Source organism: Ictalurus punctatus, chromosome 19 (genome assembly GCF_001660625.3).
Source record: "Ictalurus punctatus breed USDA103 chromosome 19, Coco_2.0, whole genome shotgun sequence".
NCBI classification, from domain to species: Eukaryota; Metazoa; Chordata; class Actinopteri; order Siluriformes; family Ictaluridae; genus Ictalurus; species Ictalurus punctatus.
In genome coordinates, this window is record NC_030434.2 from 27737771 (window position 1) to 27765230 (window position 27460).

The 27460-nt window shown below is 40.4% G+C and overlaps 2 protein-coding genes across 3 annotated transcripts in view; both read left to right on the plus strand.

The window, feature by feature from the left end:
• The window catches only part of LOC108279481 (B-cell receptor CD22), a 127390-nt gene extending 108736 nt beyond the window's left edge, over nucleotides 1-18654 (plus strand). The window contains exons 9-13 of one of the 2 annotated variants that reach the window (XM_053688408.1): nucleotides 3973-4230; nucleotides 6664-6951; nucleotides 17276-17366; nucleotides 17520-17628; nucleotides 17756-18654. In XM_053688408.1, coding sequence (XP_053544383.1) covers nucleotides 3973-4230; nucleotides 6664-6951; nucleotides 17276-17366; nucleotides 17520-17628; nucleotides 17756-18229 — 1220 coding nt within the window. In that variant the 3' untranslated portion in view covers nucleotides 18230-18654. The remainder of the gene's footprint in view (nucleotides 1-3972; nucleotides 4231-6663; nucleotides 6952-17275; nucleotides 17367-17519; nucleotides 17629-17755) is intronic. The other variant, XM_053688410.1, reaches the window with a different exon arrangement.
• A 1590-nt stretch (nucleotides 18655-20244) lies between these two features.
• yeats4 (YEATS domain containing 4) lies at nucleotides 20245-25268 on the plus strand. The gene is made up of 7 exons (XM_017493803.3): nucleotides 20245-20456; nucleotides 21361-21480; nucleotides 21777-21843; nucleotides 22074-22168; nucleotides 23652-23741; nucleotides 23870-23957; nucleotides 24086-25268. Exons 1-7 carry the CDS (start codon nucleotides 20406-20408, stop codon nucleotides 24253-24255), a joined length of 681 nt encoding a protein of 226 aa, XP_017349292.1. The 5' UTR covers nucleotides 20245-20405; the 3' UTR covers nucleotides 24256-25268.
• Nucleotides 25269-27460: the final 2192 nt, after the last annotated feature.

Sequence of the window (27460 nt, forward strand, 5' to 3'; positions counted from 1 at the left end):
TGTGTGTGTATGTGTGTGTGCATGTGTAAATATGTGTGTGTGTGTTTGTGTGTGTGTGTGTGTGTATGCACGGGTGTATGTGTGTATATGTGTGTGTGTGTGCGTGTATGAACGGGTGTATGTGTATATGTGTGTGTGCGCATGTGCGTCTGTATGTTTGTATATATGTATGTGTATTTATGAGTGTGTGTACGTGTGTGTGAGTATGTGTGTAAATGTATACGTGTTTGTGTGTGTGTGTGTAGGCGTGTGTGTGTGTTTGTGTGTGTAAGCGTTTGTGTGTATGGGTCTGTGTACGTGCATGTGTGTGTTCGTGTGTATATGTGTGTGTATATGTGCATGTGTTGTCTTTAATTTATTTATTCATTTTCATATGATTCATTTACATGTGATTCATTTTTATGTGATTCATTTACATGTGATTCATTTACGTATGATTCATTTACATGCGATTCATTTTCATGCGATTCATATTCAAGTGATTCATTTTCATGTGATTCATTTACTGATTTGCTTCTCTTTAAATCCAGTTTTAGACTGTAATATTACAAAGGTCTTTCCAGATTATTACTTGCTACACTGTTTGAGATAATCACAGTAAAACTGCCTGAATTCTATAATATAATTTGTTCACCATATTAGGTTTAAATCCTCTAAAAACAGATTCGCATTTAAATAACATTACTCTGTTCCAATTCACATCCTTCAAAGCATTGGCATGTTCTGCTCACTCTCACAATCCTCCAAACACCCAAAGTCTCCATAAACTAATGAGACAGCAGTGTATCCTACAGAACTCGAACGTTGTCCACAATGTGAAAACAACTCGGAGAGTAAACTGGACCAACCAACAAAATTACCAAGACTGATAAACAGTCTGCACACAATAATAAATATAATGTCCTTACCTTTTAAAAACTTGTAACAAATAATATAACAGTGTAGCACGTAGAGCCGAGGAGATAACACTAATAAAATGAAATAAACAGAAACTCTAACCCGGTCAGAGCATCAAAACAGAGAAGCACATTAACACAGAAGTAGATTTAAGAGGAGTGAGTCCACAAAATCTAGACGAAGTAATGCACCGACAATATCTTCAATAAGAATCTGAATTCTGTAGAGCTCGAAGGCCGAGTGCAAAAAAGAATAAAAGTGAAAAAATTCCACTATATAGGTGATGCAGTTCACCCCGATGTCAAGAGTTTAACGCAGTCTCCTGCTTCCTCCGCTGAAATAAAGTCCTTCTGAACACCGTGATATGTACGTTAAATGCGAAGCCGAGCTGGGTGAAGTATTCCATCGCAAGCGCCCTCAATACCACGAAGTTGACGCCGAACCTCGTTAAACGCGGCCCGGGCCCGGGCGGTCTTGGTTGTGTAGTCAGGGAAAACGGAGATGGTCAAATCCCTCACTTCAATCCGCTGGAGCTCTCTCGCACGGCGTAAAATATCAACACAGTCACTGTGATAGTGGAATCTGCACACAATAGCTCGTGGTCGTTCACCAGGCTTGGGTTTCGGCTGAAGGGTCCGGTGGGACCGGTCCAGAACCGTTTATGCACCTTGATTTTAACATCTTTACGCTCACATATAAGGCACTGCATGGTCTGGTCCCTCAGTATCTGTCTGCGTTTTTAATCTCTTATTCTCCCAAGCAGCATCTGCGCTCCTCTCGATCAGGTTTACTGGATGTCCCACAGACACGGCTGTGATCTGTAAGGGACAGGGCTTTCTCGTCCTAAGCTCCTAGACTCTGGAATACACTTCCTGCTCATATAACAGATGCACAGAATTTAAGCATTTTTAAATCTAACTTAAAAACTCATTTGGGTTTTAACAAAGGTTTTAACCATTTTGAATTCAAGTCTGTTTTTTGTTTTTGTATCTTTTGTATTTTAATCTGTTTTTTTTTTTCTTATTGTGCAAAGTGCTTTGAGAAGCTGCATTAAAGGCGCTATATAAAAATAAAGATGATGATGATGATGATGATGATGATTATTATTATTATTATTATTATTATTATTATTATTATTAACAGCAGACTCAGGGTGGTTCCACATGTAGCTGTTTTTAAATGAACCGTACTCAGTCCTGTTAAAATGGACCTGAAATGGAAGGAGATACAAACAACTTCAGTGCTTTTGGTGTTTACATACAAGTGACTCACAACAGGACTCCGTTCTTTCCTAGACGTTTTAGCATTGATGTGATCTCAGCCTCCTTCTCCTTCACACCACAACTCCTTTCCCATAGTGTAATAGCTGTGTAACACTGAATTATGGATGATGTCATTTAAAATGTTTAAGCAGGCGTTATTCACAGTCCTTCACTCGATACGGCTCTCCAGCTCACATCACTGCTGTTGTTCTACAAGTTAAGAGTCCTCTCACCCACAGTGTGTAAAGCCTGATATGGAAAGGTGATATTTACAGTAATAAAAGAGAGATGTTCCGTCTATAACCCTTTCCTTTAGGACTATTTAACCACTCTTCACTAGCACTGCTTCATTTGTGTTTGTTCTTGCTAGAAGGTGGAGTATTTTGTAAAGGTGACAAACCACAAAATGAACCAAACATGAAGTGTATTCAGACCACCTCTACACACACCAACACCTGATATGAATAAACATCATCTCTGAATACAGAGAGGTTCACACAAGTCCTGCTTCTGTGAGGGTTCCTCTGTCTATCACTTCTCTAAACTTCATCTCTGTGTGTGTGTGTGTGTGTGTGTGTGTGTGTGTGTGTGTGTGTGTGTGTGTGTGTGTGTGTGTGTGTGTTAGTTTCTTCTCCAGGTGATCTTTCTTGAACAGAGAGATGAAATCAGCAGAGAAACTCGTCATCGTTTGTTTTCTGTTTAAAGGTTTGTGTAGAATTGATATTTAATGTGTGACCTGAGAGCGTAAGTGTGTTAAACTCCGGCAGTAACTGAACCAGTTTGGTGTGATTCTGTAACACAACTGCAGCTTGGAGTCAATATTTCTACACACTTTATATAAATGCAGCGTGTGTGTGTGTGTGTGTGTGTGTGTGTGTGTGTGTGTGTGTGTGTGTGTGTGTGTGTGTGCAGGTGTTTTGTGTAGAGGATTCTCCATCAGTCTACCAGAGAGTGTAGAAGCTGTGAGAGGACTCTGTGTTCTCATACCCTGCAGTTTTGAGATTGAAGAAGGATTTGTTGGAGACCTCCAGAAAGATCCTACAGGAATCTGGTTAAAAGACGGCACTGATGCTAAAAATAACAGAGTCTTTAACTCTAAAGTAACTGAAGAGAACAAGATTGAAGGGACACTTATAGGAGACCTCCGCATGAAGAACTGCACCACCGTCTTCTACAACATCAGACAGAGTGACCGTGGAGAATATTACTTTAGATTAGAAACTTCAGGAGGCCTGAAATACAATTATCTATCTTCATCAGGGTCTGTAAGATCTTCATCAGTGTCTGTAAGAGTGGGAGGTGAGATCTGCAGCAGTGTGTGTGTACAGTGTAACTGTAATTACACTAATGATGCACTGGAACACATTTAAAACTCATCTCTAATGTGATACTGTGTGTTTATCTCAGACTCTCCAATCACACCCTCAATAACACTGTATAAGGAGGATCAGGGGGAGGTGGAGGACCAAAATGAGCTGGTGGAGGGAACTTCAGTGAGTCTCATTTGCTCTGCTCGATCTCCATGTCTCTTAAAGCCACCCACTTTTACATGGAACTTCCTGCCTGAGGAGAGAAGACAGGAGCAGAACCACAACACCAGCTTCAGCTCCTCTCAGCTGAACTTCACCGCTACTCACCTTCATCATGGACTCAATTTCACCTGCACTGCCACCTACCAGCTCCAGAACAGGAACGAATCAGCACAGAGATCTTTTATACTACATGTTCTGTGTGAGTGCTGATTAATCACTTCACATTCACTACACTTTTAATGATTCATGGAGTCTCCTAAATCCTGTTCTTCCTCCTTTAGATGGTCCTAGAAACACGTCAGTATCAGCGTCTCCATCTGCTTCAGTGCTTTTGGGCAGTTCAGTGTCTCTGAGATGCAGCAGTGATGCAAACCCAGCAGTGCTGAACTACACCTGGTACAGAGAGAACGGAGAGCAGATAGGAACCGGAAACCATCTCACCATCAACACCACTGATTCTACACACAGTGGTCTATACTACTGTAGAGCTCAAAACCAGCACGGAGATCACAACTCATCTGTCCTCCTGGATGTTCTGTGTGAGTACAGTGCTGGAGTATTGTTAGCGCTAAATCATATTAACATAGACTCTGAGATCTAAAATGATTAGAAAGTCACAAAGTCCTCAGCCGTGTCCTGTAGTGTTTACCGGAAGCACTGTAGGACCCGAGCATTGTTTTGGATGTTATTTAAAGCATAAGGTCTTTAAGTAACTAATTATATGAAACATTGCTAATGCTAGCCAAACAAACATTAGCTACATACTTTTGCCAATGCAGCGCCATCGTCTGGCCACAGCAGCAATCACTTAAACAATAGACAACATTTATGATGTTAATAAATGTGCAACTAGTGACAGAAATATACGTCTAATTCAGTATTCTAATTCTAAAATAGTGAATTTAAAGTGTAATGAAATTCCTACATCCCACACATTATAATTGCATGACATCAATTTAATATCCTGTGGTTTCATTAAATTATAACACGATTAATTATTGAAGCACAAATTAAAATTAAAACAAACAAACAAACAAAAAAACTCGGACAATTCCTGCAGCAATATATTGTCAATATTATAGGACTAAGTGTAAAATTATAATATTTAATCCACTGAACTCCTATCCATAAGAATGGAAATAGCCGAAGGCTAAATGCATGTATTATCTTTATTACTTCAAAATATAACTACAAAATGTAATGCTGACTCTGATATTTAATTAAATTTATCTGATTCTGAAGAATAACATTTTAATTAAAGTGTTAGAAATATAAAATCTTAATTAAACACAAAACATAGAAAACATATAATAGTTTGTTATTTTTAAAAACTGGTCAATTTAATTTAAAACAGTTAAACAATATAAAACAATTAAATAACTAAAATTACTTTCAATTCAATTCAATTCAGTTTTATTTGTATAGTGCTTTTTACAATAGACATTGTCTCAAAGCAGCTTTACAGAAATATCAACACGGTGTACAGATATTAAAGGTGTGAATTTATCCCAACTGAACAAGCCACTGAGTGGCGACGGTGGCGAGGAAAAACTCCCTAAGATGTTTTAAGAGGAAGAAACCTTGAGAGGAACCGACTCAGAAGGAACCCATCCTCATCTGGGTAACAACAGATAGTGTGAAAAAGTTCATTATGGATTTATATGAAGTCTGTATGGCGTTAGGAGCAGCCGTAGTCCCAGCAGTCTGGAATTAGAGAAGATTTGAGCTCCATCCAGAGGCAGAAAGGATCTGGATCTCTAGTATCTCCATAAATTCGTGTGGGGCTCGGCGAAAGGAGAGAGGGAGAAAAAAGATAATTATGACTGCGAAGTAGTAGAACAGAATCTAGTCAGGGTAGGCTTGAGTAAACAAATATGTTTTAATCCTGGACTTAAACACTGAGACTGTGTCTGAGTCCCGAACACTAATAGGAAGACTGTTCCATAACTGTGGGGCTCTATAAGAGACTGTGAGATCAGAAAGATTACTTCTAGCTACACGTGGTCCTAGTACAAGTTCTTCTGTCTTATCAGAATTAAGTAAGAGGAAATGAATAAACATCCAGTGTCTAATGTCCTTTACACATTCCACAACTTTACTAAGCTTCTGTCTGTCCTCTGGCTTCGCTGAAACATACAGCTGTGTATCATCAGCATAACAGTGGAGGATAATTCCATGTTTACGAATAATTTGACCCAGAGGTAGCATATATAAAGAATAAAAACAGTGGACCTGTGCTGTGTTAGCATCAGTAGACAGCAGAGAGGCTTATGGGTGTTTATCTAATGAGGGTGGGCCAAGCACATGCTTCCTCTGAGAAAAATGAAGCTGACGTCAGTATCTTTTCAAACTGCTCATGCAGTGTCACAGGGCAGTGTACTCTGAGGTAAGCACTAATCTGATCTATTCTACATGCATGAGCTCACAGATGCCCATGATTGGCTAATGGTGATCTGATTGACGGGCATCATCAGATTCGAGCTGATGATCTTTGGACGTTAGGGTGAACATGTTTCTGTTATGTTCTGATATTTCATCTCACTGTGTTCTGCACACTGTAGATGGCTGTGAGGAGAAATAAAGATCTACTTGATTTGATGCAATTCTAAACACAAAGGCCAATTATGAGCTTTTTATTTTCAAATCAAATCAAATTTTATTGTCACACTGGGAATCAGAAAGAAAAAAAACACTAGAAGAATTCTAAAGAAGAATAGAGAATTTTCTGAATCACAGGCTGGTTCCTGATTGGAATTGTGGAGGATGGTAGAGACGTGTTGTTCAACTCAAACACCGAACTCTTCACCTTCTGTCAAATGATACTTTATTCCTGATTTATTTTAATATTATCCTCTCTCTCTCTCTCTCTCTCTCTCTCTCTCTCTCTCTCTCTCTCTCTCTCTCTCTCTCCCTCTCTCTCTCTCTCTCTCTCTCTCTCTCTCTCTCTCTCTCTCTCTCTCTCTCTCTCTCAGATGCTCCTCAGCTCTCTCCCTCCTCCAGCTGTAACACCACTCAGGATCTGATCCTGTGTTCCTGTGAGGTTCATGGAAATCCGTCTCCTAAACTGGAGTGGCGTGTCTCTGGTCAAAATTCTTCAGCCACCAGTGAAGAGTCTGTGAACAAAACCACCTCAAGAAGCTTCATCTCCATCCGTCAGTCATTTACAGACGTGCTCACTCTGCAGTGTGTTGTCTCCAATAACCTGGGCATTAGCACACAGTTCTTCTATTTTAAGAAAGTGGCTCCTCACTCTGCTAAAGGTGAGAAACACCAAAACATCTCTAATTTAAACTTGCATTTGACTGCTGTCTACTTTTATTATTATTATTATTATTATTATTATTATTATTATTATTATTATTAACGTTGTTGTTCTTATTAACTTTTTTTCTGTGTACTGCTTATTTTGTGTACAGTGCTTTGAGAAGCTGCTTTTAAAAGCACTATATCAAATAAAGTTTATTATTATTATTATTATTATTATTATTATTATTATTATTATTATTATTATTATTATTAAGGATATAGATTGTATATATATAAATTTATCCCTAATGAGCAGCCAGAGGAGACGTGGTGAGGAAAAACTCCCTGAGACGATATGAGGAAGAAACCTTGAGAGGAACCGGACTCAAAAGAAACCCGTCCTCATCTGGGTGACACCAGATAGTACGATTATAAATAAATACACCCCTTCTATACATGTGCTAATACTACATGCTCAAATAGTGCAGTTATGTAAGCAGGAAGTTCATTACAGTTTCTACATGAAGTCTGTTCCCTTTCAAAGGGAACTTCGACGTTGCATTTAGCATAACACTATGGGGAGCGCCTCTCGCGCACGACCGGTATCTGAAGCTCGTGCAAAATCATGCCTATTTATAGGCCTGCCATGATCAGGTGACGTGGCAATTAAGCGCATCGCGTGATATAAATATGGTACCTGTGAACCGTGCCATAAGCCTTTATTATCTTCAGCGAGACTGCATGTCAGTTGTTAGTCTAAAGAAACAAAAAGACGCTTCATTTCCTCGCTATCTTTTCTCAAAATCTCAGAACTTTTCTATCCCTTTAAAAAAAAGAGAAGAAAGGAAAGGAATGAGTGACAGAGAAAAATATGAGTGAGAGAATTCAGGCAGTGTGTTACGGCTTGCTCCCGTTTCATCACGGGGAATAGTGCACACTTTCTGGGTGAAGTGTTTAGGGGTGTAGGATGCAATGGCGGCCTCTAGAGGCTGCGCATGGTAATGCCTACATTAAGCAGCTCGACTCGCGCTCTTCTTAGAAGCCGAAGTGAGTTGGGTTTCGGAGCCTCGCGGATTTGGGCCGGCCGCTGCCGAGGCAGCTAGCCATCTCAGGTTCGGGGGATCTCTTATGGATCCGGAAGAGGAGCCGGAGACGAGCGCTGCTCTATCTCTTGCTCTGTCTTCCGGGTCCGGCTCTCTACTGGATTTTGGAGCTCGCGTCGTGACTTCTCCTTCCGCTATGGAAAGCCAAAAGGGGAAGAAAAAGCACACACACACACACACACACACACACACATACACAAATAAATATATAAATAAAATAAAAAAAATTATAGTAATAATTCCTCTCTGACTCCGAGGAGCCAGAAGGATGTGCTAAAAACTGAGATCAGCATATAAAGAGCTGTTTGGATTACTAAGGCTGGATGAGCCTTTTTCTCCCCACTGAATGTAAATCCCTCACACTGCAGAAACTCCCCTTTTTCCAGAAGTGCATGACAAAATATCAGGCTTCTGGGGGAAAACCATGCATAAGCCATATTTATATCCCCATGATGTTGGATTATTCGGCCATTGTGGGAATGAACAGCATGGCTATTTATCTGTGCTGAAGGTGGAGGAGGCGCTTGCGAGCTACCTCTCTCCATCGACGGCAGGTAATTAGGGGGGGGGGGCTTTGCCATCCAAGCCACTGTGTAAGGCCACTGTGGCATTGGTGGGCAAGGCCTATGCAGTAGTAGTCTTGCTTGTGGGTCACTGCAGACAATGACAGTGTTTCAGGCCTAACAAGCAGACCTGCTGAGTGAGCTCGACATATTTTTAGTAGTAGTGTCATGAGTGCGCTGAATACAGAACTACAATACCCATCAGCCACTGCACATCACCTGATCTCACCACATCACATGACTGTTAATGATGGTTAATGAGCACCAGTATTTGTCTTGTCCTGTTTAGCACACATTGTCTAGTTTTTGTCTTTTCTTGTCTTTGTAAACTAACTCATGTCATGCTTAAGTTGTTGCTTTGCTTCACTACTCCTCATTTTGTTTTATGGTTTTTATGTTTCATGTGTTTTCACTTATAATGAACTAAATCTGCACTTGCATCCACCTCCATTACAAATCTGTGACAGTAAATCAAAAGAGTTGCTGAGGTCAAACTATGAGTTTGTCAAAATAACAAGTTATCAAGTCATCAAGTAAACATAAGAGTTACTTATTCAAAATAATAAGCACATGTAGTTGTTCAAACGAGTGTCTACAGAGTCAAAAGTCAAAATAATCAGTTACTAAGTCAATATAATGAGCTGATATCTCGAAATAATGAGTTCAAGGTCATGGGATATGGGGGTGCCTCGGCAGCTTCAGCAAAATTTGGAGGAGTAGCAAAAATAGCAGTTAGATATAAGCATGTTAGCATGTTATTGTATCTTTTGACCAGTAGGTGGTGCTGTCAGGACTTTGTTCCATAGCCTCAGGTCATGATCCAGAAGATGGCTTCCAAGTTTTGTGTTAGTGCTCAAGGTCATTGATGAGATACAGCCTTACTTCCTGTTTGGTGGCTTCACTGTCCGATTCATTGGCCCATTAAGGGCAAACTGTTTGGAAAATTAAAAATTTCTACATTTTCATAACTTTTGTGAGGCTTACTCTGAAGATGACGTAAGCCAAATTCAGCATATGACAAAATTTGTAAGAGGAGTGTCAAAGAAAAGTTTTAGACAAAATCCATTGTGGATTTTAATATAAATCTAATTAGGCAGAAACTGAAATCATATGGTGCGTTGAACCCGTCTCGACCCAGGGAATTTTGGACACATGGTTCAAAAGTTATGACCATAATATACTTCCAAATTAGGACAAAATTTGAGCTGATGGTGGCAGCACTTGGCCCAGATTTATTCAGAATGTTCCTTAGCCCCTCGCCAATCAGTGTGCCAAATTTCACAACCCTTTACCAGATGCTTCTGCCATAGACACCCTAGCCAGTACAAGAAGAAAACATACTATAACAACAGGGTGCCTATGCACCTTCAGTGCTTGGCCCCTAATATTAATTAAAGGTTTTTGAGTAGTTTTTAAGCGATTTGTGAGCAATTACTCATTTTATTTAATTTATTTATTAATGAACGACACAGTGAACTTTTACCTGTTTAATGTTATGGAGTGAGACTCGAGTCTTCAGGACAGAGGAGTTTACACTTCACAGTTTCTCAGTAACATGCTAAGCTGCATTTTTAACAATAGGAGTGAGATGGAATGACTGTATATAGCTACTATAACATAATCAATAACAGGAAGTAACTTCCTTGTTGGAAAATTCACTGACTTTTACAAAGTGCCTACTCTTACGACCATTTCTATAAATGTTAAACAAACATCTCTTAACAGAAAACTTCACCATATCATATTCTGATTTGAGAATTCATCCATAAATCATTCTCTATTAAAGAAAATGATCTGACTGTTGTTTGAGTGTGATGTCATAGCATATGCCACATGCATGCTGCTTAAACTTTCAGCACCCCCAATGTAAAATGCCTTCCCATGTCCATGAACAAGGTATTAAGTTAACTAAGTCAAAACTCTTATTAAGCGTTTGTAAGTCAAAATAACAAGATAATATTATGAAATAATGAGACACTCGGTCAAAATAACAGCATAGCACTTACTGGAATATTGGAACATATGTGACTGACGGGTGTTTCTTGTTGCGCAGGTATTTCCTGTTAAATTGATTGTTTAAACAATTAACAGCTCAGAATGTCTACTCTTGGCTTGAGCCCTGGGTTTCACCTATGAAGACTGCTGTCGCGTTACCGCTTCTGGTAACGTGGAATAATAAAGAGATAGCGTACCATTTCAACCGTGTGCTTTAATAATAACCTTGTGCGCCACGTGCAACAACAATGTACCTTCCCTCTCACTCCCTGTGTTACACTCTAAAGTGTCCCACACTCCCCAGGTCTACATGCATGACAAACCAGTTACACCACATCTCCCCCTTTTAAGTTTTTCAAAACAGTGATAATTAACATAGCTCTAAACTCAGCCCTTATGCCCTTCATTACAGAACATTTCTTGTAAACTGTAAATTTTTCCACCATAGTAACATAGCAACAACTTATGGCATTCTCACATAAATGTCAGTATATTTTGAAAACGTCTATTTTTTCCAAACTAAATCTTTCAGTGTTTATTTCATTCTTTCATCTCTTTCTACCATTTCAACAAGTCTAATTGATGTGGTTTCACCACTTCACAGCCAGATCTGGTTCTGACTGTAGTGGAAGCTGAACCAGGTCCAGGTGTTGGTTATCCACGGGAAGAGACAACTGTGTCTGCCGGTGTAGGCATCTGAGTGTCCTGTACACTCACAGGGTTGTCCATAGGGATAAGGTGTTGACAGTTCCTCCGAACAGTCCCATGAGGCACATCCACCAGGTATGATCGGGGTGTTGAGTGTTCCCCCACCACAGTCCCTGTTACTTTCGCGTCAGTCATCGACACCTGTTCTTCCGGTGAGATGTTTCTGAGCTCATTTGCTCGGTGACGCTTGTTGAAGCATTTTAAGTCCGCACTCCTTCTCTGGCTCAAACCGGCCACCACACACTCTGCCATGCACGGGCTCCACATTTTACCACACCTTGATGCCCCTCGTGTAGCTTGCTGAGGATGTCATTTCTTAGGGCTGCAGGGATGACCAGCCTTGTCCCTTTTAACAAAAGCCCGTGTTGAACTGTGAGGAAGGCTCGCTCTGCCCAGTACAGCTTTATGGTGCCCTCACATGAGCTGAACTCTGGCCACCCATCCTGACACATGTCCATGACCTTGGAGCACACGCTGTCTGCTTTAAGATGCTCCCTCAGATTGTCCATGTAGGAAGCGCTCATCGGCATGTTTTCCATGATGCTATCCATATAGATATTTGTGCTCTCCATGAGCTCTTTGTCTCCGTGTGACCTGGCGGCCTGTAGCGGTGCTCGGGACAATGTGTCTGCTGTCCACAGGTTCTTTCCAGGGGCATGTGAGATGGTGTAAGAGTATCTCATGAGTCTCATCCTGAAACGCTGAATAAGTGGGGGTAAGGTGTTTAAAGCTTGGGCCCCTAGGAGACTTAATAGTGGCTTATGGTCTGTCTCCGGTTCGAAATTTCGGCCTATGGGAAAGTCTCTGAATCATTCACAAGCCCATGTGAGTCCTAGAGCCTCCTTCTTTACTGTACCAAGAAAAATGCTGTCCTCTTCTTCTTGTATCTCATGCACTGTCTTTGATGACATACACACACGTTTGTAGTGTCCTTTTTTTCCATATGCATGACACATGACTTCATTTGCCGGACACTGTGTTTTTGCATGAGAGGTTGCTTTTCCCACATTTGAAGCATTTAGATTGTCCGTTATTCTCTGCGCGCCCTTGGCTTGGTTTGTCCCTCTGTGGGTATTTCTTCTTTTTCTGGAACTGTTTACCTTTGCTCATTACTCTATCCACAGAGCATATTTCTCTTTTGCCCACCATATCACCACACAGGCTGGTCTGCTGTTGTTTAACTGCTTCAGTCTGTCTTGCCATCTCGAACGCTTTCTCTAGCGTGAGGTCTTTGTCTAGGCGCAAGTTAGCTAGTCCTACTACTAGCCTGTCTCTGATTAACTCATCATGCAGCACTCCATAGTTACAGTGTTCAGCCATGGTGTATAAAGCAGTCACAAACGAGTCGACAGTTTCATTTTCTCCTTGCTATCTCATGTTTAAACGTGCTCTTTCATATATCACGTTTTTCTTAATGATGAAGAAGCTGTGCAATCCGTCTCTTACCGTGGCATATTGCTGTTTCTGGGTGTCAGATAAGTTCAGTCCTTTAAGTACATCATCCGCTTCGTCCCCCATACAGTACGCGAGGGTGTTAACCTGGTTTCCATCTGTGGTTGTATGAAGATTGCTGGCTTGCTGAAAGCGCTCGAACCTTCTAATCCATTTTTCCAATTCTTGGGGTTTGGTGAACTCAAAAGGCTCCGGTGGCTACACTGTTGTTGCATGTGGCGCACGAGGTTATTATTAAAGCATGTGGTTGAAATGGTACGCTATCTCTTCATTATTCCACGTTACCAGAAACAGTAACGCGGAATAATAAAGAGATAGCGTACCATTTCAACCGTGTGCTTTAATAATAACCTCATGCGCCATATGCATCAACAATGTACCTTCCCTCTCACTTCCTGTGTTACACTCTAAAGTGTGCCCCACTCCCCAGGTCTACTTGCATGACAAAACAGTTACACCACAACTGCATTTTATGTTTTGTTAAAAAGGATAAACACACATAAAGACCAGAGAGCTGTCTATGAGAGACAAGCAAGCCATGTTGAAGCTGGCTCCAAAAAGTAAAATAGTGGTGAAGGAGCAATGTTGGACATCCAAAATTTTACACTGAAACAGAACCTACAATGAGAGCTCATGGCTTTTGGCAGAACATATGAAAGAGACCTGAACCTGATTTCTCCTCATGTTCCTCATCTGAAGAGGATTATATATCTGTGCTTGGAATCGTTGGCTGAGCATCTCCAGCTGCAAAGGTGAGTTAGTCTCAAGGAAAGAAGCTATTTACATTCACAGCATTTGGCAGACTTATCCAGAGTGACTGACATTTACCTCATTTATGCAGTCTCCTCTGAGACTATTGGAACAGCAAGGCCAATTCAATTGTTTGTGCTGTACTCCAAAGCCATTTGAGATCAAAAGATGCATATGAGATGATAGTTTATGATTTCAGCTTTTATTTCCTGGTATTTACATCTAGATGTGAACAACGTAAAACATAACCTTTTGTATCAGACCACCCAATTTTTAGGGCAGCAAAAGTATAGGAACAGATAGGTCTTGAAGTAAATAACACTTAATATTTGGTTGCTTTTCCCACATTTGAAGCACATTTGAATCTTACTTGCTTTAACTGCATCACTCCTGCGACTCACTGACACCAAACTGCTGGTTTCTTCTGTGAAGCTTCTCCTGGTTTCTCCTGCAGCTTCTTTCAGTAGTTGTTTGTTTCGGGGGGTTTCTCCCTTCAGTCTCCTCTTCAGGAGGTGAGGTGCTGATCAGTTGGGTGAAGGTCTGGTGATTGACTTGTCCAGTCTAAAACCTTCCACTTTCCCCCTGATGAAGTCCTGTGTTGAGGTGGAAGTGTGTTTTGGATCGTTGTCTTGCTGCATGATGAAGTTCCTCCTGATTCATTTGGATGCATTTCTCTGTAAATCTGCAGACAGAATGTTCCTGTAAACTTCTGAATTCGTTCTGCTGATAACATCATGAGTTCATCATCAATAAAGATTAGTGAGAATGTTCCAGAAGCAGCCGTGCAAGCCCAAGCCATGACGCTACCTCCACCATGTTTCATAGATGAGCTTGTATGTTCTGGATCATGAGCAGATCCTTTCTTTCTCCACACTTTGGCCTTTCCATCACTTTGGTAGAGGTGTATCTTGGTCCCAGAAATTTTGTGGATCACTTTTGTATTTCTTTGTGAATTCCAGTCTGGTTTTCTGATTCTTACTGCTGATGAGCGGTCTGCATCTTGTGGTATGACTTCATACAGTGCATCCAGAAAGTATTCACAGCGCTTCACTTTTCCCACATTTTGTCATGTTACAGTCTTATACCAAAATGTATTAAATTCATTATTTTCCTCAAAATTCTGCAAACAATACCCCATAATATACATAAGTATTCACACCCTTTACTCAATACTTTGTTGAAGCAGCTTTGGCACCAATTACAGCCTTAAGTTTTTTTTGAGTATGATACTACAAGCTTGACACACCTATTTTTGGGCAGTTTCTCCCATTCTTCTTTGCAGGACCTCTCAAGCTCCATCAGGTTGGTTGGGGAGCGTCGGTGCACAGCCATTTTCAGATCTCTCCAGAGATGTTCAATTGGGTTCAAGTCTGGGCTCTGGCTGGGCCACTCAAGGACATTCACAGAGTTGTCCTGTAGCCACTCCTTCATTATCCTGGCTGTGTGCTTAGGGTCGTTGTTCTGTTGGAAGATGAACCTTCACCCAGTTTGAGGTCCAGAGCACTCTGGAGCAGGTTTTCATCAAGGAAGTCTCTGTACATTGCTGCATTCATCTTTCCCTCGATCCTGACTAGTCTCGCAGTTCCTGCCACTGAAAAACATCCCCACAGCATGATGCTTCCACCACCATGCTTCACTGCAGGGATGGTATTGGCCAGGTGATGAGTGGTGCCTGGTTTCCTCCAGACATGACGCTTGCCATTCAGGTCAAAGAGTTCAATCTTTGTTTCATCAGACCAGAGACTTTTGTTTCTCATGGTCTGAGAGTCCAGGTGTCTTCTGGCAAACTCCAGGCGGGCTGTCATGTGCCTTTTACTGAGGAGTGTCTTCCGTCTGGCCACTCTACCATACAGGCCTTATTGGTGGAATGCTGCAGAGATGGTTGTTCTTCTGGAAGGTTCTCCTCTCTCCACAGAGACATGCTGGAGCTCTGTCAGAGTGACCATCGGGTTTTTGCTCACCTCCCTGACTAAGGCCCTTCACCCCAATCGCTCAGTTTGGCCGGGCGGCCAGCTCTAGGAAGAGTCCTGCTGGTTCCAGACTTCTTCCTTTTACGGATGATGGAGGCCACTGTGCTCATTGGGACCTTCAATGCTGCAGAAATGTTTCTGTACCCTTCCCCAGATCTGTGCCTCCATACAATCCTGTCTCAGAGGTCTACAGACAGTTCCTTGCACTTCATGGCTTGGTTTGTGCTCTGACATGCAGTGTTAACTGTGGGACCTTATATAGACAGGTGTGTGCCTTTCCAAATCATGTCCAATCAACTGAATTTACCACAGGTGGACTCCAATCACATTGTAGAAACATCTGAAGGATGATCAGTGGAAACAGGACGCACCTGAGCTCAATTTTGAGTGTCATGGCAAAGGCCGTGAATACTTATGTACATGTGCTTTGTTTGCTTTTTATTTTTAATAAATTTGCAAAGATTTCAAACAAACTTCTTTCATGTTGTCATTATGGGGTATTGTTTGTAGAATTTTGAGGAAAATAATGAATTTAATCCATTTTGTAATAAGGCTCTAACATAACAAAATGTGGAAAAAGTGAAGCGCTGTGAATACTTTCTAGATGCACTGTATTTCTGTTCTCGAAGTCTTCTTCAAAATGGTGGATTGTGATACCTTCACCCTGAACTGTGGAGATTGTTGTTGGTGTCACTGAATGTTGTTTTTGGGGTTTTCTTCACAGCTCTCACAATGTTTCTGTCATAAACGGCTATTGTTGTCCTTGGCCGACGCATGTGATGTCTGTTGCTCAGTACACCAGTGGTTTCTTTTTTTCAGGACTTTTCAAATTGTTGCATTGGCTATGCCCAATGTTTATGTAATGATTCTAATTAATTTTCCCTCTTTTCTCAGCTTCAAAATGGTTCCCATAGACAGCTCTCTGATCTTCATGTTGGTTTATCCTTTTTAACAAATGCAGTCTTCACAGGTGAAAATGAAGGATAAAACTGAAGGATAGTAGCTGTTCAGAGCTATTTCTTGTTTAAACAATCAATCTAACAGGACACACGTGTGTAGCAAGAAACACCTGTCAGTCACATGTTCCAATATTTTTGCTTGCCTACAAATTTGTGAGGTCTGATACAAAAGGTTCTATGTTTTATGTTGTTTAACATCTAGATGTAAATGACAGGAAATAAAAGCTGAAATCCTAAACTCTAGTCTCGTCTCCAACTTTTGATCTCAAACCCAAATGTCTTTGATGTACAGCACAAAAAATGGATTGGTCTTACTGTTCCAATAGTTTTGGTGGGGACTGTAGTTGTTGAATGTTCAACTGGAAAACCAAGCTGATTATTAAACTACCTGAGATGTGTCCACCTGGATGAACACTGGATAACTGGCAGGTTCTCCATCACTCAGAACCCAAGCCAAGCTCAGTGAGAAATTACTGACAGCATTTTAAAGTCACCATGTGGCTTAGTGTTAAAGGTCTCGACAGGTGTGCACTTACGAACAAGAAGGTATCAAAGTTTATACAGATATTACACAATGCCTGCATTTATACAAAATCCACTTCATTTGTTTCAAAAACACTGTGTCTGTAGTTAAAACATCTACAATCATCTATATCATTTTATATAGATCATACATACTATACATCATAAAAACATCTCTCATCTACAAGCCCAAATACATTCCTCTGTGCTTTACACTGATGCATGCTTTAAACAGATTATTTAAACTGCCACTGAACAATTCGGTAATAGTTCTAGATTATAATAAGGTGTTATTTTCTCTGTTTTATTATTTTAGGTGCAGGTGTGGATATTTCCTCCGTGCTGATTGGTGCAGCTGTTGGAGCTTCAGTAATGATGATGCTGTGTGGTGTATTCCTGTGTGTAAGGTGTGTTCACTGTAAAAACTGTTACTTTTACACTAGGGACTGTAGGTCTGTTAACTAAAACATTATTATAGAATTAAACTCTAAATGTTTAGGCACACGGAAGATTTAATGTAATATTATGAATCAACACAAAATTGGCTTTTATATTTTCAGGACAACAAAATCTTCTGGACAAGGAGAGACAGTGAATCCTTCTGGACAAGGAGAGACAGTGAATCCTTCTGGACAAGGAGAGGCAGCAGGACTGGTTTTAAATGACAGGGTTAGTGTGAAATGACACACACACACACACACACACACACACACACACACACACAGAGGTTTAACTATAGGTCACATCAGTGGCCCTTTATATTACGTTTTAAAGTAAAGAATTGTATTTCCTGTAGATCCCCAATGCCATTTTACAGGAAGAAGATGGAGAGTCTGTGTATGTAAACAAAACGGATTTATCAGAGTCGCTTCATTACACCACTGTCAAGTTTCTAAATAGAGAAAGAAGTGAAATCAGAAGCCTTTCTTCTCTCACTGCCAAATACGCCACCGTCCACCACGGCTCCGAACACCAAACCGAGGGAGAAACTGGAGATGCAGCAATCGAGGAGGTCCAGGAAGAACATGTGATAACTATGGACAGTGTAATGATGCAAAAATCAGCTGAAGAGGAGGTAATGTACGGAAACATCACACATCAGCCAACAATGGAGCAAACTCTGGTCAATTTAGACAAAGATGAAGATGAAAAGAAAAAATCTAAAGAATCTCAAGAGGCTAAAGCAAGAGCTTCAGAGCAGCTGAAACACTCCGATGGAGCTGAAGGCATTTACGCACAAATTCAACCTCGTAAACATGAACATACATAAAAATACAATTATTCAGTGTTAAACAGATGTTCAGATGTTGAGGCTACAAACTAAGAGCCAAAGAGTTGGGTTTTTATTTTATTAAATTTATTATTTCTATATGTGTTGAATGATAAATACCTATTTACATTTCTTTTATATCTGTAAGATTGCTTGAATAGAAAAGATCAAAGATAAAAAATTGAGAAAAAAGATCAAAGATTCATGCACAAACTGCATAATGGAATTGAAGCTTATAGTCTATGAACTGGAGTTTATTGCTTCGAGATCATGATGTTAGTTGTGGCTTTTTTTCACCATAAAAATATGCATGCTGGAGAACCTGGTCTGGTGGACAAGCCAAAGTTAATAACTGTTTGTTTAGTGTGTGTTTAGTATTTTGTACGCTCTGTGCTACTGAAAATAATAATAAAATAAACATAAAAAAGCTTATGTTCGCATTCAGTCCAGTATTTATGTGGGTAAAGTTCGCAGTTCACGCAGTTTACGGGTGACGCAGCTGTTTAAGTTTAATCTGCTACGCTTACAGTTTAATCTGTTACGCTTACAGAGAAACTTTAACTTCATTCATCACTTGATCTAAAAACAATTTCTTCCTTGAGATAAGAGATGCTTTTGATTAAGATGCGTCTCCTCTGATGTTAGGACAAAAAAATCCTTTTGTGTCATATTTCTGTATTTAATATTGTCCTTGATTGATATTCCATAGTGTGTGTGAGTGTATTTACAGCCAAAATGTAAGTATCAGCGTGACATATTGAGGTTATATTAAACTATCAGAGAGCGGCGCAGGACTTAAGACTGCTCCTGACTCGAGCCGATATTACACAATAAACAGGCTTTCAAGAAAATAAATGTTGAGGACATTTATGAGCATTTTTGCATTATATACTGTATATTTTATACGCATATACATATACTGAGGTGGCAGTGTGTTAGGTGTACTGATCGAGTCATTAATAAACCATACATTCAGTGTATGATTCCACAATATTTTACAAATACTGTTATGTTCATTGATAAGTGTTTTAAAGTTACATGTCTCTTTGTAAATATGTGTAATTACAAACATCTGTTTTGTAGTTCCTTGGTTATTAATATTCCAGCTTAATATGTAATAAGAGTCTCATAAAATGAATAAAAAGGTTGTGATGAAATGTCATGTTTTTCTAGTTTCGGACAATTCTGTTTTGTAATATATAATTTCTATCATGGCAAATTATAATATCTGAAATTTAGAATGAATTGTCCAATAACCCTTTTGAGAAGAATAATAATGGTATATTAAAGCTACAGGCAGCATTTTCGGAGGTCAAGCACCCAGACTCAGAGAGCCGTACATTCACAGACGCTCTACAATTCTTGCATAAGCAATAACAGGAAAGTGGAGCCGTAAATATAGACAAAGAGATTCAGGAATGGTTTGTAGTTTCACACATTTACCAGTCCATTATGGGAGAACAGTTCCTTTGATAGACAGTTCCAGAGTTCCTTTAAATTTTGTTCAGACAGATCTCAAAATGATGTGAGCAAAATTTGGAGAAGCAGCAAAAATGGCTTAGATACAAGTTGTGTCAGCATGTCATTGTAACTTTTGACCAGTAAGTGGCGCTGTCACAAAATTTGTTGCATAGCCTCAGGTCATGGTCCTGAAGTCGACTACCAAAATTTGTGACATTGTGCAGAGTCGTTGCTGAGATACAGCCTCAGCTCCTGTTTGGCAGCTTCACCTTCAGATTTGTTGGCTCAATACGGGCAAACTGGATTATTAAAAATCCTTCTAGTGTATTTTGTGAGGCTTGCTCTGAAGATGATAAATATCGTAAATATAAATGTAAATATAAATAAAGTGATTTATAAAAATAATGGATTGTGCTGTTGATATTTCAGTCTCAGTGGTTTCCTTTTTAATTATTTTTATTAAAATTTCACGTAATAAAGATTCCGACATCGAAATTGCTTCCATTCTTTCAAAGAACACCTACGGGACTTTTATTATGGAAGGTGTGTGTTTTCACTCTTATCACCGCACACTTCACACTCCCATGCTAATCTGATGAAGTGAATCTCAGACTGCGCTTCATGGCAATTTCACACTTTAATCCGGATCAGTTACAAAACCCAGATTTATTTCTTTATAAAATAATCCGGATTGAATATTTGCTCTGTCTGTACTATGTTTAAGAGGATGGCTGAATTTGGTCCGGATTCTGGAGGCCGTGTGAAGGTCAGATGCTAAGTAGTTCTCTTAGCTTTACACAGTGCTAGCAATAACAGTGGCTAAACCGCTTGTGTTAGCTAATTTGGCGTTACAGTTAGCGTCGTGTTTGCTACTTATGTTAATTATTTGTCATGTTAATTATTTAAGACTTGCCAAAGCTCCCAGTTGTGTAGTTACATGGGATGGGTTTTAGCATGTGAAAGAAATGAAGCTAATCGTGTTTGTTTACGTAGAGCAGAACGCTGCGGAAGCGCCGCCATCTTTCTTTCTTCGTTTCCGTTAAAGCGGGAAATTCCAGCTCGCTGTAATAAAAGCCCTCCCTCAGAGATCATTTAAATAAATAATAAATATAATATTTTAGATGCAGATTAACAAATAAAACGTTTATGATTCATTATAATTCGCATTTTTGTTTCGGATTAGCTTTAGCATTTAAGCGAAGTAATGGAAGTCTGGACGTGTTGCCAAAGAAACAGAGTTACGGGAGCCGAGAAAGGACTCCAAGCAGTGTCACTGAAACGCGATTTTTATTTATTTTTTCAGTCACGATTAACAAAGCAAGGATTCGCGAGTATATTTATGTACAGTGTTTAAATTTAAAGCGCAAATTACAAACCTTGTGTTGGATTGATGCTTTTTAGAAAGTTTTATTTATGAAAACTCATTTTTATTTGTTAGCATAAATTAATGGCACCTTTTAGCCGTAAATAAATAAATAAATGGGTTTTGGGGATATTTTGTCGAATATTCACATAAACCTGAAGATAAAACCCTGATGTTTTCATTCGGATGTGAAAATATTATTTCTACAGGATTAGCTCCTGGTGTGTGAGTGTGTGTGACAGTAAGAAACAGTCTGAGTGTGTGTGTGTGTGTGTGTGTGTGTGTGTGTGTGTGTGTTTCCCTACAGGGCGTGACCATTGTGAAACCCATCGTGTTCGGTAACGTTGCTCGATATTTCGGTAAGAAGCGTGAAGAAGACGGACACACACATCAGTGGACTGTTTACGTTAAACCGTATAGAAATGAGGTAATGTCTGTTATAACCGCTGTAATTAACGTGTAATTAACACTACATCAGCTGTTACGAGAACGTTAGCGTTCTGTGACACGGCCGTGAAGTTTCCCACAATGATTACGCTGTTATTTTAGTTTAGTGTTAATAATTTACGTCGATGTTCTGGAGTTTTCTGAATCACATTCACAGAGACTGTTCACAACGTATAAAACACTAGCTCACCTTTTACCTGAATGCTGACAATCTCAACCTCGACTGAACGATATTGTACACAATCTATAAACCAAACCTGGTTGTGTTCCCCTCAGGACATGTCCGCTTACGTCAAGAAGATCCAGTTCAAACTACACGAGAGTTACGGAAATCCTTTACGAGGTACACGCATCGGTTATTATTCTTTATTTATGTATTTATTTATTTATTTATGACATTCTTTCAGCGGAGGAACTCGGGACTGAAGCAGAATCTCCACAAACCTGTACAAAAATAACGATGTAAACAATACTACCACTACCGTGCTTCACTGTAAAGTTCCAGTTGAAACAAAATACAACTTCAGCATTGGGAATGTGTGTGTGTGTGTGTGTGTGTGTGTGCTGTTACAGTGGTGACGAAGCCGCCGTATGAGATCACAGAAACCGGCTGGGGAGAGTTTGAGATCATTATAAAGATCTTCTTCATCGATCCCAACGAGAGACCGGTGAGTAACACACACCCTGAACACACACTTTAGGTACACTTTAAACATTTAAACTCTTATATTTCAGTAAATTGTGTTCAGGTTGTATTTACATGGTGTCGCTGTACAGCGTTAGCATACACGCATACATTGTTGTAGATGTGACTGTAGAACAGTCGCAGCACCGAGGATTTTACATTTGGCACCGCCCACAAAACTCCATAAAAGGCAAAGCTCACAGCGCTGGAAGGACAAGTAAACAGCAACATAAATAAAACTGCTAATAAAAATATATCCCGTTTAACATGGTGACCGCACCAGACAGAATTACAGAAAAGGTGAATTATGTGTGATTTAAGTGACGTGAAAATAAAAACTGAGGGAAAATATACAGTGGTGCTTGAAAGTTTGTGAACCCTTTAGAATTTCTGCATAAATATGACCTCAAACACCGTTAGATTTACCCACAGGTCATAAAAGTAGATAAAGAGAATCCATTTAAACTAATGAGACAAAAATATTATACTTGGTCATTTCTTTATTGAGGAAAATTTTCCAATATTACATATCTGTGAGGGTCAGGGTTAGGTTGATCCTAAACCTAACCCTAACTCTAGGATCATTTTCCTCTATAAATAAATGACCATGTATAATATTTTATCTACTTTTAGGACCTGTGTGTGAATCTGATGATGTTTGAGGTATATTTATATTGAGGCATATTTATGCAGAAATTCTAAAGGGTTCACAAACTTTCAAGCACTGCTGTATATCCAGGTGCACACGAGCACATCACGCAGAGTAACTAGTAGGTTTAATTGTTGTGTTGTTTTTAAATTCAGAGTGTGTGAAATCCCTCACCGGTGGCGTGTTGGGAAAGCAGAAGGGCGTGTCCACAGGAAGTGAACGCTCCGCAGCAGACGAGGGAGAACACTGCAACTCCAGTTACTTAGTGCTGGCTAAATGAAAATAAATTCCTAATTTGTACTTTAAATTGGTTGCTATAGTAACAGGGAGTAATGATTAGATGAGCTTTAGCTAACAAGATGTTAAATATGAAGTTGTTCATACAAGTGATTGATATTAATCACAGCCATTCACACTTACAGCTGAGATTTGATAATTAAATTGATCTGTTGATTAATCCAGACACACAATTGTCTCTTTAAACATTTGTGGCTGTGAGACCCCCAAAAAACTCTAACTAGGGATGGGATCAGAAGCGCTGCAGTAAGGTACAGAAAATGGACACGTAGACACTACCAGACTCGGACACATTCTAATCAGTAATTTAAAAATGTCAGTGGTGAGGTAATCGTCCAGTCGTACACCGTGCGCAACCATGACAACCTGACGATACACAATACATCTGTGAGTTCAGTTCAGAGATCAGTTATTTGGCACCACATTCAGCTGGACTCTTTGGTACTGGTGTTTGATGCGGGTAAGCACAGGATTCGTGGTGCTAAAAGTTCTGGAACTTTAAGTTCTCTCTCCATCTCAGGTCACTCTGTATCACCTGCTCAAGCTGTTCCAGTCCGACTCCAGCGCCATGCCCAAGAAGACCGTCGTCTCGGAGTTCTACGATGAAATGGTGCGACCCAGATTAGGCCACGCCCCCACAGAGTCCACACCCACGTGTTTATATATCACACTGTTTATCACGGACGTTGTGGTATTTTATCGTAGTTATATTATATTAAAGTGTTTTGTTGTTTTTAGATCTTTCAGGATCCAACAGCGATGATGCAGCAGCTGTTAAACACCACGAGACAGCTCACGCTCGGGGCCTACAAACACGAGACCGAGTGTGAGTGCATCGTTACACACTCCTTTACCTGCAGCCACAGGTGCGGCTAAGCACTTAGTGTGTGTGTGTGTGTGTGTGTGTGTGTGTGTGTGTGTGTGTGTGTGTGTGTGCGTGTGTGTGTGTGTTAGTTGCAGAGTTGGAGTTGCGTACGCGGGAGAAACTTGAGGCAGCGAAGAAGAAGACGAGTCTGGAGATCTCTGAGCTGAAGGAGAAGTTGAAGGCCTCCAGAGAACACATCAACTTCCTGAAGGAGGAGATCCGCAAACTGGAGGAGGAGGACCAGCTGAAGGAGCACTAAGCAGAGCCGAACACACACACCTGTGTGACGCTGTGAGGACCTCCTCAGCTCTGTGGACTCCATGAACTTGATTTTTAAAGGTTCATTATTTCTACACTGGACTTGTGAACTTTTAATGTTGGTGTAAAAGTGAAATAGCAGTGAGAACGTCCCGCTCATTTCTAGAGGTGAAAAAATGTGAAGTTCGTTCGTGTCGTATTGCAGACCTGCGTATGTTTAAAAATAAAATACAAATACAGTCTTCTTTTTTTCCTCCAGATAAGCCAGTGAATCTGGAATAGTTGACAGCTGTGTAAGTGTTTTGAGCTCTGAAATATTAACTGATCCCCTGTAAGCCCCGCCCCCTTTCCCGCATTAGTAATCTCTTCAGCTCGAATTTCCCGCTTGAGAGATGCGTTAATGCTGCGTCCTCGCTTTCTGTCGCAGGAAACGGAGCGTGTTTAGAGTTGTTTAGAGAATGTGAAATAAAATCTCAGTGTGTGTTCCACGTAGCTAACCTTACACACGTGTAGCTAACGTCTGTTACATATATTTATTAGGAACGCGCTAAATATTCATCCTGATGTTCGGTCACAACTAGTAGAAAGTGGTTTTAAAAGTTTTGCTGAAAATGTTCGGCCGTCTGGAAACGTTTCACAGTTCCTCCGAGGAATTTCACACACGAGAGATTTGTAAAACAACTCTTTCTAAAATGTGCCATGTTATCTTTTTACTGTTTACTCCTCCCCTTCCATCACCCCTTTCCAGAGGACTACGTGTTATATTCGTCTTTAAGTCTGCGTTTCTTGTTTCTCTTTGTCTTTAAGGTTCGGATGGATCGTCTACCGGTTCTGTATCATTAAAGCGCAATTTTACAATGTGTGTGGATTTAACGTAAAAATTATGTTTATATTAGTAACTCTTGTACAGGTTTCTCAGTAGTTCCCGATGCTGTATTAGGGGGCGTGGCTATGTATGAACTTACTTTGTGATGTCGCTAAATCATAATATAGAATGTAAATTGTTAGAGGAAACTGTTTTCCTTTCGTTCTTCTGTCGGATTACGGATTGTCTGACTCTGACCACTAGAGGGCGGTGTGATACCAATGAAATACACAAGACCAAGGTTCTGAAACTCTGAGGAACTAAAGTGGATGAGGTGTTTTCATTAGCCGGAAGGAAGCTAATTTGTGAATGAAATACATTTTCTCACTTCCAGCCTTTCTTTCTGTGAACATCAGAGAAGGAAATCAAACTTTGATCAGCGTTCAGTAGATAAATAATTTGTTTAAAATTTAGGGGAGGAGTCTGACATTCTGTTCCTCCAGTGGAAAAAAACAGTTCTGAGGTTCCTGAAAAGTTCCTGTGTTGAAAACAGACAGCAGTGACGCTACAGACACAGTGCATCCAGAAAGTATTCACAGCGCTTCACTTTTTCCACATTTTGTTATGTTGCAGTCTTATTCCAGTATGGATTCAATAAATTATTTTCCTCAAAATTCTACAAACAATACCCCATAATGACAACATGAAAGAAGTTTGTTTGAAATCTTTGCAAATTTATTAAAAATAAAAAACAAAAAAAGCACATGTACATAAGTATTCACACCCTTTGCGCAATACTTTGTTGAAGCAGCTTTGGCACCAATTACAGCCTCAAGTCTTGTTGAGAATGATGCTACAAGCTTGGCACACCTATTTTTGGGCAGTTTCTCCCATTCTTCTTTGCAGGACCTCTCAAGCTCCATCAGGTTGGTTGGGGAGCGTCGGTGCACAGCCATTTTCAGATCTCTCCAGAGATGTTCAATCGGGTTCAAGTCTGGGCTCTGGCTGGGCCACTCAAGGACATTCACAGAGTTGTCCTGTAGACACTCCTTTGTTATCTTGGCTGTGTGCTTAGGGTCGTTGTCCTGTTGGAAGATGAACCTTCACCCAGTCTGAGGTCCAGACCGCTCTGGAGCAGGTTTTCATCAAGGAAGTCTCTGTACATTGCTGCATTCATCTTTCCCTCGATCCTGACTAGTCTCCCAGTTCCTGCCGCTGAAAAACATCCCCACAGCGTGATGCTGCCACCACCATGCGTCACTGTAGGGATGGTATTGGCCAGGTGATGAGTGGTGCCTGGTTTCCTCCAGACATGATGCTTGCCATTCAGGCCAAAGAGTTCAATCTTTGTTTCATCAGACCAGAGACTTTTGTTTCTCATGGTCTGAGAGTCCTTCAGGTGGGCTGTCATGTGCCTTTTACTGAGGAGTGGCTTCCATCTGGCCACTCTACCATACAGGCCTGATTGGTGGAATGCTGTAGAGATGGTTGTTCTTCTGGAAGGTTCTCCTCTCTCCACAGAGACACGCTGGAGCTCTGTCAGAGTGACCATCAGGTTTTTGGTCACCTCCCTGACTAATGTGCTTTTTTATTTTTAATAAATTTGCAAAGATTTCAAAAAACTTCTTTCACATTGTCATTATGGGGTATTGTTTGTAGAATTTTGAGACAAATAATGAATTTAATCCATTTTGGAATAAGGCTGTAACATCACAAAATGTGGAAAAAGTGAAGCGCTGTGAATACTTTCCGGATGCACTGTAAGAGTGATGATGTCATCCCAATATGTGGATGTGTGATGAAGCTGAGTTACTGTTACCACCCTGGAGGTGGTATTCCTCTCATACCACAGCAACTTACCAACAATTACATCCATCCATCCATCCATCTTCTACGGGGAACCTGGAGTCTATCCCAGGGAGCATGGGGCACAAGGCGGGGTACACCCTGGACAGGGTGCCAATCCATCGCAGGGCACAATCACACACACACTCACACACCCATTCATACACTACGGACACTTTAGACACGCCAATCAGCCTACCATGCATGTGTTTGGACTGGGGGAGGAAACCGGAGTACCCGGAGGAAACCCCCGCAGCACGGGGAGAACATGCAAACTCCGCACACACATGGCCTCAGCGGGAATCGAACCCCGGACCCTGGAGGAGTGAGGCGAACGTGCTTATTTATTAAAATATTATTATAATATAATTTATTAAAGAATGACACATTGTACTTTTTACCCATTTATAATTACATTTAATGATGCAGTACGTCAGTGAAACAAGTTTTAGTTAGTTCCTGTTGTCACTTGTGTTACAGCAGCTATAAACACTCGTTCACCAGCCTCTCTTTATTCTCTCTTCACTTAATACACAGAGTATAAGCTAGTTAATGA